Here is a 16,879-nt window from a genome sequence, read left to right as displayed (position 1 = left end):
GTGGGCATCAGGACCCAGGGGAAGGAGCAGTAATCCCAGGGGAGACTGAACCAGACCTACCTGCTAGTGTTGGAGGGTCTGCTGCAGAGGCAGGCGGTGGCTGTGGCTCACGGTGGGGACAAGGACACTGGAGGCAGAAGTTCTGTGAAGTACTCCTTGGTGTGAGCCCTCCCAGAGTCCACCACTAGCCCCACCAAACAGCCCAGGTAGGCTCCAGTGTTGGGTTGCATTAGGTCAAAGAACCAACAGGGAGGGAACCCAGCCCCACCCATCAGCAGACAAGAGGATTAAAGTTTTGCTGAGCTCTGCCCACCAGAGTAACACTCAGCTCTACCCACTACCGGTCCCTCTCATCAGGAAACTTGCACAAGCCTCTTAGATAGCCTCATCCACCAGAGGGCAGACAGCAGAAGCAAGAAGAACTACAATCCTGCAGCCTGTGGAACAAAACCACATTCACAGAAAGATAGACAAGATGAAAATGCAGAGGGCTATGTACCAGATGAAGGAACATGATAAAACCCCAGAAAAACAAGTACATGAAGTGGAGATAGGCAACCTTCCAGAAAAAGAATTCAGAATAATGATAGTGAAGATGATCCAGGACCTCAGAAAAATAATGGAGGCAAGATCAAGAAGATGCAAGAAATGTTTAACAAAGACCTAGAAGAATTAAAGAACAAACAGAGATGAACAATAAAATAACTGAAATGAAAACTACACTAGAAAGGGGCTTCCCTGGTGGTGCAGTGGTTGAGAATCTGCCTGCCAGTGCAGCGGACACAGGTTCCAGCCCTGGTCTGGGAAGATCCCACATGCCGTGGAGCAACTAGGCCCGTGAGCCACAACTACTGAGCCTGTGCGTCTGGAGCTTGTGCTCCGCAACAAGAGAGGCCGCGACAGTGAGAGGCCCGTGCACCACAATGAAGAGTGGCCCCCACTCGCTGCAACTGGAGAAAGCCCATACACAGAAATGAAGACCCAACACAGCCAAAAATAAATAAATAAATAAATAAATAAAATTAAAAAAAAAAAAACTACACTAGAAGGAATCAATAGCAGAATAACTGAGGCAGAAAAACGGATAAGTGACCTGGAAGACAGAATGGTGGAATTTACTGCTGCAGAACAGAATAAAGAAAAAAGAATGAAAAGAAATGAAGACAGCCTAAGAGACCTCTGGGACAACATTAAACACAAAAACATTTGCATTATAGGGGTTGCAGAAGTAGAAGAGAGAGAGAAAGGACCAGAGAAAATATTTGAAGAGGTTATAGACAAAAACTTCCCTAACATGGGAAAGGAAATAGCCACCCAAGTCCAGGAAGTGCAGAGAGTCCCAGGCAGGATAAACCCAAGGAGAAACACGCTGAGACACACAGTAATCAAATTGACAAAAATAAAACACAAAGAAAAGTTACTGAAAGCAACAAGGGAAAAACGACAAATAACATACAGGAGAACTCCCATAAGGTTAACAGCTGATTTCTCAGCAGAAACTCTACAAGCCACAAGGGATTGGCATGATATACTTAAAGTGATGAAAGGGAAGAACCTACAATGAAGATTACTCTCCCCGGCAAGGATCTCATTCAGATTCGATGGAGAAATCCAAAGGTTTATGAACAAGCAAAAGCTAAGAGAATTCAGCACCACCAAGCCAGCTCTACAACAAATGCTAAAGGAACTTCTCTAAGTGGGAAACACAAGAGAAGAAAATGACCTACAGAAACAAACACAAAACAATTAAGAAAATGGTCATAGGAACATACATATAGATAATTACCTTAAACGTGAATGGATTAAATGCTCCAACCAAAAGACACAGGCTTGCTGAATGGATACAAAAACAAGACCCATATATATGCTGTCTATAAGAGACCCACTTCAGACCTAGGGACACATACAGACTGAAAGTGAGGGGATGCAAAAAGATATGCCATGAAAATGGAAATCAAAAGAAAGCTGGAATAGCAATACTCATATCAGATAAAATAGACTTTAAAATAAAGAATGTTACAAGAGACAAGGAAGGACACTACATAATGATCAACGGATCAATCCAAGAAGAAGATATAACAATTATAAATATATATGCACCCAACATAGGAGCACCTCAATACATAAGGCACCTGCTAACAGCTATAAAAGAGGAAATCGACAGTAACAGAATAATAGTGGGGGACTTTAACACCTCACTTACACCAATGGACAGATCATCCAAAATGAAAATAAATAAGGAAACAGAAGCTTTAAATGACACAATAGACCAGATAGATTTAATTGATATTTATAGGACATTCCATCCAGAAACAGCAGATTACACTTTCTTCTCAAGTGCGCATGGAACATTCTCCAGGATAGATCACATCTTGGGTCAAACATCAAGCCACAGTAAATTTAAGAAAACTGAAATCATATCAAGCATCTTTTCTGACCATAACACTATGAGATTAGAAATGAATTACAGGGAAAAAAACGTAAAAAACACAAACACATGGAGGCTAAACAATACGTTACTAAATAACCAAGAGATCACTGAAGAAATCAAAGAGGAAATGAAAAAACACCTAGAGACAAATGACAGAGAAAAAATGATGATCCAAATCCTATGGGATGCAGCAAAAGCAGTTCTAAGAGGGAAGTATATAGCTATACAAGCCTACCTCAAGAAACAAGAAAAACCTCAAATAAACAATCTAACCTTACACCTAAAGGAACTAGAGAAAGAAGAACAAACAAAACCCAAAGTATATGTATGTGGAAATCCATTGTGCCCACACCATTTGTTGAATAGACTATATTTCCCTCTTTGCATTTATTTGGCACTCTGTTGAAAAATCAATTGACCAGGGACTTCCCCGGTGGCACAGTGGTTAAGAATCTGCCTGCCAATGCAGGGGACACAGGTTCAATCCCTAGTCTCGGAAGATCCCACATGCCGCAGAGCAACTAAGCCTATGCGCCACAACTACTGAGCCTGTGCTCTGGAGCCTGCGAGCCACAACTACTGAGCCCATGTGCCACAACTACTGAAGCCCACACACCTAGAGCCCATGCTCGGCAACAAGAGAAGCCACTGCAATGAGAAGCCCACACACCACAACGAAGAGTAGCCCCCACTCACCACCACTAGAGAAAGCCCGCACGCAACAACGAAAACCCAACGCAGCCAAAAATAAAATTAATTTTAAAAAATCAATTGACCATAAATGTAAGATTTTATTTCAAGACTCTCAATTCTACTACACTGATCTATATGTCTAACCTTACACCAGGATCATGCTGTCTTGTTTACTACAGCTGTGTAGTAAGTTTTGAAGTTGAGAATTGTGAGTCCTCCAACTTTGTTCTTCCTCTTGAATACTGTGTTAGCTATTCTGGGTCCCTTGCATTTCCACATTAATTTTATGATCTCCAAAGCTTTACTCTGAATACATATCAGTTACCCAGCTTCTGTGGATTGTAACTATACCAGAAGTCTGAAGTTACCACTAGAGGTAATAAAAAAAGGCTCACTTAACATTATCCCTTTAACTTTAGTAGCTTAAGAAAGATGAAAAGAATGTTCATGACTAACGTGGAGGAAAAGTAGAAGTTTAGGGTAAAGCAGTCCAGTAGTATTTCACCTTGAAACCCACGAAGCCAACAAGACCTAGAGGGTTGGAAGTTAAGAGGATTCAGGGAAAGTTTAAAAGGAGTATTCAAATCAATGTCTGAATATAAGGGTAGGACAGAAGAATCTTACAAAGGAAAAAACTACTAGTGAGTATACGTCCAATATTACAACACTTTTCTTTTTTAAAAAGCTTGTTTTGACAAGTCTACTTTACTATTAATGTTACATTTTGCTGTTCTAATGAGGGATTATGTTTTTGCAAAACCGATTTAAAAATTCATGTTTGGAGTCTGGGTCTCAAGCAAAGTACATTCCCTTAATTTAGGCCATATGACTGAGGAACCAGTTTATCTATTAGTAGTATATCTAAACTACAGGAAAAGTAGCCAAGAAGGAAAAGAAAAATTAACCCTTATGTTATGAAACCCCAAACATCAATATATAAAAGGGATGACAAGTGTGCTGCTTCTATCTATGATTACCTTTTAAGTATTCACAAAAATCACATTAACATATTCACCTTCAAAGATACTGGTTTAAATCAATTTAATATTTGAATTGTTTGAAGAGCATAATAAAGTATTCAGGAAACTAAGCTTAAATTACTTAACTTTTTTTTTTGGCTCTGGCTCTTTTGAATGGGAGGGTTTTACCCCATGGCCATACCAATTTTATATATCCATTTATTCGGGTGCTCACACTTGTGACAGTTATAAATTTGGCACTCATCAGACATTTAGTGTCTGAGCAAAATCCAATCACATGAGGAAGCAACACAGGTTGTTGACTTTATAACAGGTATTCTTAGACTTGGTTTGCTTTTTGGTATCTGCTATTGACTTTAGAAATAGCAAATGGCTTCTAAAGGTGAAGAAAAGGCAGGTTAAAGATTAATATTTCTTTATGTGTAACTTTTCTACAAACTATTAGATTTAAATTAGAATATCTCACAAATTCAGCATAATAATGATGGTTGGGGGCCAGAGTTGACCTGTAAGATAAAAAAATGACAGCAAAAATACAAGGAAATACTTCTCTTAGATATCAGAAGCTTATCTTAAAATAGGCTCCTGTTCATAGCACGTAATTTTAAATTAGCGCTAATTTTATTTTTAATAAAACTTCTGATTTCCTAACGTTGAAATAAATCTACTCCACACAGCCTAATTTATATTATAGTTACAGAAAACATATTACTTTATTCTTATTAAGGCAAACAAACACCAGTTGTGTGGGTCAAACTATTATTCTTATCTGCATTACTGTGTAGGATAAGGAAGCCATTACTTCTAATTTAAAAAACTTAGAAAGATAGGGCTGGTTATGAGAACTAATGAAACAAGTATGTTTATATATGCTTTGATAATCTGTAGAAGATATTTGCCCTTCTAAACACTTCAATGCATACATAGCTCAATTTCTACCTCTTCTTGACATTCTATAGTTCCCATGATCCACTTATAATGTAGTCTCAAAGCATCAAGTAAAGGAACTTTAGCAGTATTTTCCCTCTTAGGCCACTTTGCTTAAAATTAAGCTAAAAGGGCCCACTTTTCTTTCATTTAGTATAGTTTTGAAAAATTACCATATCTGGTAATATTTCTTGAGTATATGTGTTAATAAAAAATAAAAAAATTAATGTGTTTTCTAAGCATTTGATTAGAATTTTTCAAAACCTGTGTATGCACCCAGATTTTAATATAACTTAACAAAATGTGGAGAATTTTAATTGACATATTTAAAAATTTAGACAGAACTGGTACGTACGTACAATCCCAATTGTTTCTGGGAGCATTTGTTCTTTTTTTTTTTTTTTTTTTTTTTTTTTGCGGTACGCGGGCCTCTCACTGTTGTGGCCTCTCCCGTTGCGGAGCACAGGCTCCGGACGCACAGGCCCAGCGGCCATGGCTCACGGGCCCAGCCGCTCCGCGGCATGTGGGATCTTCCCGGACCGGGGCACGAACCCATGTCCCCTGCATCGGCAGGCGGACTCTCAACCACTGCGCCACCAGGGAAGCCCCAGGGAGCATTTGTTCTTTGTATCACATTTTGATGTACTCACAGGAAAAATTTCCTAGTCCTTCTTGTATTCATATTTAGATTTGTTGATTTAAATTTCTTTGAGATTTAGAATAAAAAGTCTTGTTGTTTGTGTAAATTTTACCAGATTTGGTAAAATTACAGAATATAATTTTTTCTTTTTGTTTTAGTATGCTAGGTATAGCTATAAAATAGTGTAACGACAGGGCTTCCCTGGTGGCGCAATGGTTGAGAGTCCGCCTGTCAATGCAGGGGACACGGGTTCATTTAGAAATCAAATGGAACCAGCTCCTATTTAACAAGCTCTCTCTTTACTCTTTTAAAAAATGTACTATAAATAAAGCTAGACATATACAGATAACACTAAAACAAGTTAATATTCTTCCTCAGTGCTAAGATAAAAATCTTCAGGGAAAATAGAATGTTATGACAATTTTTAAAAAATACATTTCCAAGCACCCAGTATACCAACTGGTATTTTGTACATATCTTTATTAAAACCTTTAAAAATGGGTAAGAGAAACTAGAAAGCTTAGAACTTTGACATACATCTGAAAAGATGGTAAACATTTTGAAACAAAATCCTTTCTTAACTGCTGAGTATATCCAACTATTAGAGGGGCCTGAGAGTTTTCAGGGGAAAAAATTCCAGTTATTCAGGTTTAAGAGACACAGATAAATTAAAGAAGGAAAGATAAGCAGAGCATTACATCCAACATACAGACTGAATCTGAATTGGACTAGGACAGAAAAACAAAAGTGAGATAAGCAAGAATATGGCAGCAAGACTGATCAGATTTTACTTATGTCCTCACATCAAACTATGGTATATCCTGGGTATTTATTTGAAGAGAATGAAAGATTAGTAAATTGGGGCAAGAAAACTCTTAATGGCCAACATGAAAGTTCTGTGTCTGTAACTGAGATACACATATTTTTTAAATTATGTTTTCATTGTGCTTTTCTATTATCAAAGGAAGAGTTAGTCTTGTCAATCCTGCATTCTAATTGACTTAGCATAATATTTTCAGTCTCCGCTCTGGAGAAAGAAATAAAAGCCTCTATATTCCAATCCAAGTAAAATAATATAGCCAGTAAAGCCAATGTTGATTTTTTGTTTGAATTTTTAATTAAAATATAAGTAGTTATAATGTGATGTTTTATCAATCTATTAAAACATGAGATTCCTTGGCATTGAAAAAGAAAATTAATTTGAGCTGAAACTATCTATATTTCCATAAAAGACAAACATCAAAATCAGGCTTTTAATCACCCTCTGCCAAGAATATATGCCTTCTCTAGTATTTTACTAGTAAATAGATATGTCACTATTTTGCTTTGGCCTAGATTATGCAAATAAGGCTGACCTACTTGATGTTAAATAAAAAGATAGATTGTCTCTCTACAGCAATAAGAGGAAAGTCCTTTTTCAATGCATTATTGAATTCTCAAATATAGTTTGAGTTGTTAAAAGCCATGTTATGTGAAAGTACAAGGAGTGTATATATGATAAATCACAAATATAGTCAAGAAAGATCAAATGATAATAATTTTTTTTAAAGTCTGAGTTCCTAAAAAAAGATAAAGTCCTTAATTCTCACTTCTGCTTTATGATGTGCCTTAGAGAATATAATTTCTTTGGTATTCATCTTTTAAAAAAACTCAACCTAAGTATAAATAGGAAAGGTACTATGAGTTCCTTCTGAAAGTATGGACCACACAAAACACAAACCTTTTTATCAAAATGACTTGATTGCTAGATACTTACCTCTGTGCTAATATCGTGATACTGAGTTGAAGCTGCCCCGCACTTGAGCCTGAGTTTTGCCACCAATTGCTCAAATTCTTTAACTTCACTGAAGCGAAAAGCTGTTTTTCCTTTGACGCTAATGATGACAGATTTGCTGGAATCATTTGTCTTATCTATAGCTAAGACCTGGGGGATGAAAACATAAATGAATCACATTTTCCCTTGTTACTGACAAGGTCAGGCAAAATGTGTTTAGCTTATTTTTTTGTGGCTACAAGTTTTGGTCTGTGGTAGGACTTAGTAAGAAACAGACTTTGGGTACTAGTTGTACCACTAATACAAGCAACCTTGGTGCAAGATATTTCACTTCTAAAGGAAAAGGTTTGACTAACATGTAACCTTTAAAAATGACAAAACAAATGTAAAAATTCAGTGCCACAATATGGGCAATTGATTTCTGAATTACACAAAAGCTATCAATTCTATTCTTTCTGACCATGTGTATCAAATATGGTAGTATAAATTTTGGTATCCATGTCATAAACATCTGAGTGATCATGCTCCATGTTGAGTCATCCCAAACCCTTATCTTGTTTATTAATTTTTATTTTTTTTCTTTTTTCATTTTCAATAAGAGCTATAAGGCTCTTATCCTAGTACTCTTATCCTCAAGAATGGTATCTTATCCTGAGGAATATAACTGCACTTAAAAATGATTATTTAAAATTACTAAAAGGATGTTGCATATTGAGTTTTTAATAATTTACAGAATTAAAGGATATTTTACTCTGTGAATGGTAACATTTTTGAACTAAAAACTGATATGTAACTAAATTTATTTTACCTCTCGTAATGGAATGATTACACTACATAGATTGCCATCCTGGCTAGCAAAGCAGATATAGTTTTCTGAGATGCACATTTTTCCATGAGTGTTGAAGTGGCTGAATGGTACCCATAAGAAACATTCATGTACTTCTTTCAAAGTCTCTTCTTTGGGCAGCCTAAAAAAAGCATTAAACTGCTCACTGTGGGCTTGATTTTCCAGACCTCTATAGGAAAGAAAAAAAGGGGGGGCTCAAATGATGACTTCTAAAGTATACACATGTCCATATTGATTAATCTAAATGCACTGTAAAGCAGAATGATTAAGCACTACATGCTATGTTCTTCAACAAATTATGAAATGGAAGAAACACTGATTCCTAACCAATTTATTTTGTTTGTTCTCTTTTCCAATTTTGTATTATTAGTAGTAGATTACAATGCACAACAGTTAGAGGTGATGTAGGTCTTCAAACCATCTATTAAAGGGTGATTTTCTGGAAGATTACTATATTATTATATATCCACAACATGTGAGTATGGCTAAAATCAATCTTGGCAGACAATAATTTTTACATCTGGTTATCAGAAAATCAAAAGAGTTACCCAGTTCAAACAAAATAAAATAATGAAAATTTATGGCATCAAAATTTAGATGGGAAGACTAGTCCATAAAAATAATATTAGGGCTTCCCTGGTGGCGCAGTGGTTGAGAGTCCGCCTGCCGATGCAGGGGACGTGGGTTCGTGCCCCGGTCTGGGGGGATCCCACATGCCGCGGAGCGGCTGGGCCCGTGAGCCATGGCCGCTGGGCCTGTGCGTCCGGAGCCTGTGCTCCGCAACGGGAGGGGCCACAGCAGTGAGAGGCCCGCATACCGGAAAAAAAAAATAATAATAATAATATTAAAATTAAGTGAAGCAAAAATGTAAATGAATGTTTAAAAAATTCAAAAGTAGAGGCAAGATAAAACAACACTGCTTGCACAGTATTGGGCACAGAATGGGTGTCAATAAATACAGATGACTTGTTAACTGATACATAAGTATATAAATAAAAAACAATTGCTTAAAATAGCACAATTTTTCTAGAGGCACTAAACACTTGTGCTAAGCAGCAATGCCATCTGGGGTAGTGAGTAAATTATGCAAGTTCGAACTCAAAGCCAACAAAGTTAAAACTAAATTTATCCTTCCAGCATATACTATTTGAATATGTGGCAGTTCACCATGTCTTTCAAAAATAATTCTGATAAATATGAACAGAGAACCACATTAATTTTTACCTCACTTAAATTGTAATTTGGTGGGCTATTTCACTATTATTTAAAAGGATAAGGACTTTTTACATGAATGAAAAGATGTCCATGATACATTATTTTAAGGGGGAGAAAAAGCAGATTGTAGAATAATATGTGATGTTTAGGTCCCCTCCATGCTTTTGGCAAAAAGTTTTAATTCATGCATTAAAAGGCCTGGAAGGATATACACTGAATTTAGCTATTGTAATACATATTAGTAAAAACAATAAGCCAAATCAATAAAGATACTCCAGTTTATAAAAAAGTCATTTGGAGACTAAGTCTAAATAAGCTATTGTTCTTTTTAACTTACTAGAAAAAAGGATTTAGATATATACAATTTTCAATAGGCTCTTTTAAAACTGCACATAGACAAAAATGAATTTCCTACACCTCATTTAAATACAGACCTGGTAATGAATAACCCATTGATAGATGGCCTTTTAGAATATTTTAAGGGAAATAAAATGGCTAAAAATGTTTGTTTATGGTGGCCAATCAAAACCAACCTACAAAAACAAATGCCTCACTATAACATAACATAAACTGTATTTTTTTTTTTTTTTTTTTTGCGGTACGCGGGCCTCTCATTGCTGTGGCCTCTCCCGTTGCAGAGCACAGGCTCCAGACGCGCAGGCTCAGCGGCCATGGCTCACGGGCCCAGCCGCCCCACGGCATGTGGGATCCTCCCAGACCGGGGCACGAACCCGTTTCCCCTGCATCAGCAGGCGGACTCTCAACCACTGCGCCACCAGGGAAGCCCCATAAACTGTATTTTTAATCCTTATAGAGTTCTATTTATAAATCATGCACACTGGGACCTAATTTTGGTAATAAGGTGTAAAAAAATTCACCTCGCTGATCTATTTCCAGAAAAGCAGGAAGGCTCACAAAGGAACCCTTATGTATATAGCTTTTAGGAATGGTTTAAGAATAGGCAAGAGGAACAACTGTACCCAAGTTAGGGCTATGTAGCCATCACACAACCATCCAGGTCACTTGTTCTGGTCTATCCATAGGACTGCAGCTTAGGTTTGCCTCATTTACACTTTCCCATACAGTCTATACCCTCATCCTTCTCGCCAGAAGTGGTTCTCACTAGCTATTTCTGGATCCTCTCCGCCCTCCCTCCCCTTTGGCATGCTCAGCTCACTTCAGTCAACTGTTCTGAGTGTTGAGCAGGATGAAATGGCTCTGGTCAGTTTCAGCAAACCAAATACAGTGGCAAACAGCTACCAGACAGATACTTCTGATGCAGGCACTAATAATGATTAACATTTATCTAGTGCTTTATATTTTACAAAGTGCTTTCAAACGTTATAGTGCTCATTCCTCACAAGTGCTCTCTGAGGTACAAATGACTGCTGAGAAAACTGAGGTCCTGAGAGATTATGACTTGTCCCAGGGTTGCTCTACTCTCATTCTGAAGTGCATGTTCCATTGACTCTACTAACTTACCCTTTTAATAAAAAGTGAAACTGTTGGCGGTGGGGGGGATGGTGGGAGAGGGAAATATTGGCAGTTTGGGATTAGCAGATGCAAACTATTATATATAGGATGGATAAACAACAAGGTCCTACTGTATAGCACAGGAAACTATATTCAATATCCTGTGATAAACCATAATGGAATGGAGAGGATAGTATTTGTGAAATGCACATGAATAAACTTAAAAAACCCACACATCTATGATTACTCCAAAGAAAAACTATCATATAACATAGAACAATTAATTTTTTTTAAGAACAGTTAACTTTTAATGCTATTCAATGCTACCATTCTTTGGTCAAACAATAGTTAAAAAGTAAATATTAATTAAGCTTTGAATACCTTTTAGTAATTTGTAGAGGATCGTCAAGGATTGGGTCATTATCAAATGTTTCCTTATCAAAAATTCTTTTTATAGCATAGTTTGCCAGCTGTTCCATAAGAAGGTATGTTTTGTTAATATGCAAAAACATTGAAAAGTAGTGATTCTCTCCTTGGGAACACACATGAATACTCTCTGTCAGTATGACATTTGAAGTCTTTTCAAGTTTTGAGACCGCATCCCAGGAGATAATGAGTTTTACTGCAAATAAGAATTATAAGCAGATATGATTAAATTTCTCAATGTTGATTCATATTTATCAATCAGGTCTTTCCAAACAATAGTTAACCACTTGAAAAATGCTATGAACAACTAAAATATTTTAGAGTTCAAGATATTAGTTAAAATTTTGAAGCATAACAATGAACATACAATAATTGGTGATCCTAGGAACAGATATAATTTTAAATAATTTTTAATTTTTTCTGATTTGATATTTAAACCTGATATTAAATTTGATATTTCAATTTATACAATTATATAACCATTGGTGTAAAAGCTATACATGTGCTATGAACAGTACTGTTTGATTCTTCTTTGTAACTGTGAGCCATTAGGTACTATGACTACTATATGTATATTGTATGTTTAAAACAAGTATTAAAACATAGATTAAAGAAAGTAGGTAGTTTAGAACAAGTGAAAGAAAGGAGTCACATGCTAGATCACCATCATCATTTAATATTCATTTGTCTCCCACAATATGCAAGGCATTCTATACACAATTCTAATGGTTCTTATGTTAAACAACCAGTCTTAAAAGTATTCTTTCCCTAGATGAAGTGAATTTTTTAATATACAGTATAATTACCCTTAATATCTATCCTATTACTTTATATGCAACCTAACACCACCACAGAGTTGATAGGTCAGTCTGCAAGTTCAAAGTCATAGTAAGCAACAGAAACCACTTACTTTCTGATCCCAACAAAAAAGAGTAGAAGCTCAGAAAGTTGGTGCTAAGATACAGCCAACCCTGACAAGGAACCCGTCCTTTCCAATAACTGCACGAGTAATAGGTCACTAACTTTTCCTGCTCTGGTAAACCAAAACATTTTTCAAATTTCAAAAGGGCTTCTCGAAATTTCTCAGGGTCATCTTCTTTTGCAAAAGAATGTTTTCCCTCTTCAGCAATTAATCCCTAAAGGAGACAAAATATTTTCTGAAAGTTAGTAATTACCTACCAACAAAAATATCTCTCACATATTTAAACAATTCATTGAATAAAACTGTGTACACACACACACACACACACACACACACACACACACACGCATGTGCACACATATCTCTTAGGACAGAGGTGAGCAGATTTTGTTTAATTTTGTAATTAGGCTTTTTCTAATACCTCACAAGGAGCTACCACAAATAGAGGTGCTAAATATTATTTTGATTGAGTGAAGGGTTCATTCAAACTGCAAACTCAAGAGATTCTGAAATGAAAATATCCCTAATAGCACTCACAAGGGCACCAAAGACTAACCGCTAACTTTAACAATGTCTTTAGTTCTGATTCTGATATTCATATATGTGCTTCTGCCAATCCTGAAAGGTGGCAGTAAAACAATGACCTGCCATGCAGCTTCGATCCTCAAATAAGAGGGTCAAAGACTTTAGTATTCCATCTACAAAATATATCCATGCCACTTACTCTTATCTTTCCTTGTACAAAATTAGTAATATCTTCATTAGAATCAAACACAGACAAGGTCTTCATGATATTTTGTTCTAACCATTCCCAATGTTTGGTTATTTCTTCTCTGTTGGCTCCTGATTCATAATAAAAGAGAATGAAAGACTCAAAGAAAACTCCACACACAAAAAACTGCTCTTGATATTTATAAGCTCAGTTTTAAAAGAAATAAAATTATATTTGCTCATTTTCAAAAATGATCATCATAAAAGAATAGGGGTACTACATTTATTCTCTATTTCATCACTATATGTGGGTAGGAACACTATAAGTAGAAAGGATAAAATATTTAAGGAAAGTGGAGAAAAGTAAATACAACTCATGAGAAAAGATATAAAATTCTGAAAACAAGGTGCCAGTAACTGGTGCCTACGGTAACCAGTTCTTTTAAGAGAATATATAGAGTACCAGAATATAAACATACATAATTTAATCTTTGGTCTTCAAATCATACAGTCAGTACTGTGCCTATCTGTGTGACTGAAAACAGCATGCACATGACAATCCTATGCACACTGTGTAAATGTGGATTTCAACTGTGGCAACTCTATCTCAGAAAGTATGAAGCCTTTGCTCAGAGTCAACTCCTTCATTAAAACGTCTGGTCAACTTAAAGAAATTTTATGAAAGAGGTTAGAAATCCTGTAGCAAGGTTAAATCCTTGTGACCTCCTGCATCAGTGTTAGGTGGTTTATTGAGGGTCAGACTAAATACTACACTTAGCTCTGGGTTGCTTTGGCTTGAAGAACATTTCAATATCTATCAATTTCCCCCTATAATCCATATACCTTTAAGATCTCTCTAGCACTGCAGATTATACAAATCTCATTCAAAAGAAATATCCTGACTTCTAAGTATGTTTTATGATATATGGAAGTGATACATTAAAAAAATTATTGACACTGCAAAATTGCCTATTTCCTACAGTTCAGTTAGAATTGTATCCATGTTTCTCAAGTCATCATACCATGTGTAATATCTTTCTTTAATGAACAACAAATAAAAGCCATGGGGAAATTTTAAGGCCTTTATTTTGGTCCTTTAGGTATAAAGAAGCTTCATTAGTAGGTGACTACTGTATTTCTGTATGAGGTTAATTTGGGGGAATAAGTTGTATTATCATCCATTTTTTTAAGTAAAAAGGATATTTTTTTCTAAATAATTTCTACCAACCAGATTTAGAGTTGAGGTTATAGACATCTCATGATGTCAGCAGGTGTAATATCTTCTGCATTTAGTTTAAACAGCATTCAATTTAAAAGAGCCAGGAGAAAACACTCACCAGAAACACTAAAGGAAGTTTAGAGGGAGATGCACAAAACAAGCCACACATTTAAAAAAATTAATTGTATGCTGTATGTTCACACATATGAACTGTCCAGAAATTGACAGGCTTTTATTTTTTTTAAAAAGTATGTATACTTAAAAGAAATGGGGGGAGAAGGGAGAAGGAATGAGAAAAAGGCAGCCTTTCAACATTAAAAAAACCACAAATCTCAGATTCTAATTTAGACCAACATTGTAGTGGCATCATAAAAGAAGTAAACTGTCACTGTATATTTTTTTTTTAATTTTGAGTTTCTTTGTTAGGAAGAACCATCCTAATTCCTTTTCTACCACAAAAGATATATGTGGAAGCATCTGAACCACCCCAACATAGATGAATATGTAGCATTATGTGTAAGATATCCCTTCATATTTCAAGGATATGGTGCCTTTTGCGAGAAAGTCGGTGTGTAACTAAAAAAGGTTCAGATTTTTAGGCTTAAATTTTCTTAGGGATCAACCTTTAAGTTTGGAACTTGATTCTCCTCATCTGAGTTATTAGAGATGAAACAAAGTACTTCATGGGGGAGGTTCTCATCTTCCTAGCAGTTGGGTTAAGCAGGAGAGGTATTGGGTTGGCCCAAATGTTCGTTTGGGTTTTTCCATAAGATGGTATGGAAAACCCAAACGAACGTTTAGGCCAACACAATAAGTTGAAGAAAGGAGTCATACAGCAGTAGCACTAAGCAAAATTTACTCTGAATCAGCACTGCTGGAACACATGCTTTAGGTCCCTCACATTAATGGACTTTTAAAAAATAATTTATAATCCTTCTTAAATAAATAGATATCTTTCTAGTCTCTCAAATAGAGCTGCACATTTAACTCGTTTCTAAATCAAAACAACTGGGGAGATTCTATTCCCATATAAGTCATTACAGAGTATTGAGTAGAGTTCGCTGTGCTGTACAGCAGGTTCTTATTAGTTATCTATTTTGTATATAGTAGTGTAGTGTATATATGTCAGTCCCAATCTCCCAATTTATCCCTCACCCCACCCCGTTTCCCCCTTCGTAAGCATACATTGGTTTTCTACATCTGTGACTCTGTTTGTAAATCAACTATACTCCAATAAAAATCAATTTAAAAAAACTGGGAAGTATAAGTAAATTTAAATATTCAATTTCTTAAGATCCTTATTTGTTTGAATTCCATGTTTTAAAAATCATACTCACCACAAGCAATTGACAGGTAAACTTGAGAATCTGGTGTCTGGTGTAGGATGCGAAATGGAGCTACTTTAGCAGTGGAGTCTAAGACTGAATCAAGAGTCCCAACCAGAAGCCCTATTGTAATAAAGAGACTGGTGAAACAAGGATTTTACAAGAGATAAAATCAATATCGCTTCATATGACTAACAACCAATGTTTTTTTTTAATTTCTAGCCCAAAGCTTCCTTATAGAGATTTTTCTTAAAGAAAAAATATACTCAGGATGAAGAGATTACGCTGCTCCAATGTCAGTAGTTCCTGAAAATATTATCTTTCAATAAAAGAATAAGTCAGGTTCAGTTGTCTAAACCTCATGATATATTTGCAGCACTTATTTACCTCCTTTACAAGGTTGTGTATAGAGCAGGTAAGAATGTAGATTCTGGTACCAGAGATTACCTAGGTTTGAATCCTGGCTCTGGTACTTACTTGTGTCAACTTGAGCCAGTTGTAATTACATTTTCTTCATCCTCATTTGTAAAATAAGGGGGAAAAAATGGAGCCCACCACAAAAGGTTGTTGTAAAGATGAAATGAGTTATTATTACACATAAAACACTTAGCACAATGCTTAGCACATAGCAAAAGACTCAGTATTAGCTAATACTATTATAAGAAAACAATGGATATTTAAACAAGATTAAAAAAACCTTGATTAATTAAAATGCTTAGGTAAGGGGAATTTCTTTTTAACATTTAATTTCTCAATTTGGAATTCAAGGCTTTGATCATTTAGCTTCTTCAATTTAATTATCTGATATTTCCCACTCCTCCCTAGAATAAAGTTTGCTGTTTTCTTAAACAACTAATTTCTCCCTTAAAGTCTTTGCTAAGCAAGTCTCTTTTTACCTAGAAATGCTAACGCAAGTCTTGTAGCCCAGTCTGGCTAATCCAAATTCTACATTTTCTTCAAGACCCAATTCCCCTATGAAATCCTCACTGGCAACCCCAAGCAATTATGCCTTCCCTTTTGTCTGATTACTTATGGTACTTAAAGTCTATATGACACAACCTAGAATTCTGATTATTAGGCTAGTTATTACAACTACTTTCTAAGTGCTTCATGTGTATTTATCTTACCTCCTTATCTAGATTATTAGTTCTCTGGAGACAATAGCCATGTCTTCTACCTCTGGGTTTGTATCCCTAACTTTCAACATATTGCTGGACACAACAGAAGCAAAATTTGTTGACTTAACTGTATCAGTGAGATGGCTGAAATACAACATAAATCTACCTTCCTTTTCTG

At 35.8% G+C, this 16,879-nt stretch overlaps 1 protein-coding gene across 3 annotated transcripts in view; it reads right to left on the bottom strand.

Moving 5' to 3' along the window:
• The window catches only part of TBC1D8B (TBC1 domain family member 8B), a 69,386-nt gene that overhangs the window by 37,584 nt on the left and 14,923 nt on the right, over window positions 1-16,879 (bottom strand). For all 3 annotated transcript variants that reach the window (XM_082609663.1, XM_082609664.1, XM_082609665.1), the window contains exons 2-7: window positions 15,596-15,706; window positions 13,053-13,171; window positions 12,317-12,542; window positions 11,362-11,602; window positions 8,254-8,461; window positions 7,428-7,595 (exon numbers count right to left, since the gene is read on the bottom strand). In XM_082609663.1, coding sequence (XP_082465789.1) covers window positions 7,428-7,595; window positions 8,254-8,461; window positions 11,362-11,602; window positions 12,317-12,542; window positions 13,053-13,171; window positions 15,596-15,706 — 1,073 coding nt within the window. The remainder of the gene's footprint in view (window positions 1-7,427; window positions 7,596-8,253; window positions 8,462-11,361; window positions 11,603-12,316; window positions 12,543-13,052; window positions 13,172-15,595; window positions 15,707-16,879) is intronic.

This window comes from Mesoplodon mirus (genome assembly GCF_964341445.2).
Source record: "Mesoplodon mirus genome assembly, chromosome: X".
NCBI lineage: Eukaryota > Metazoa > Chordata > Mammalia > Artiodactyla > Ziphiidae > Mesoplodon > Mesoplodon mirus.
This window is presented reverse-complemented; position numbering and strand designations above follow the sequence as displayed.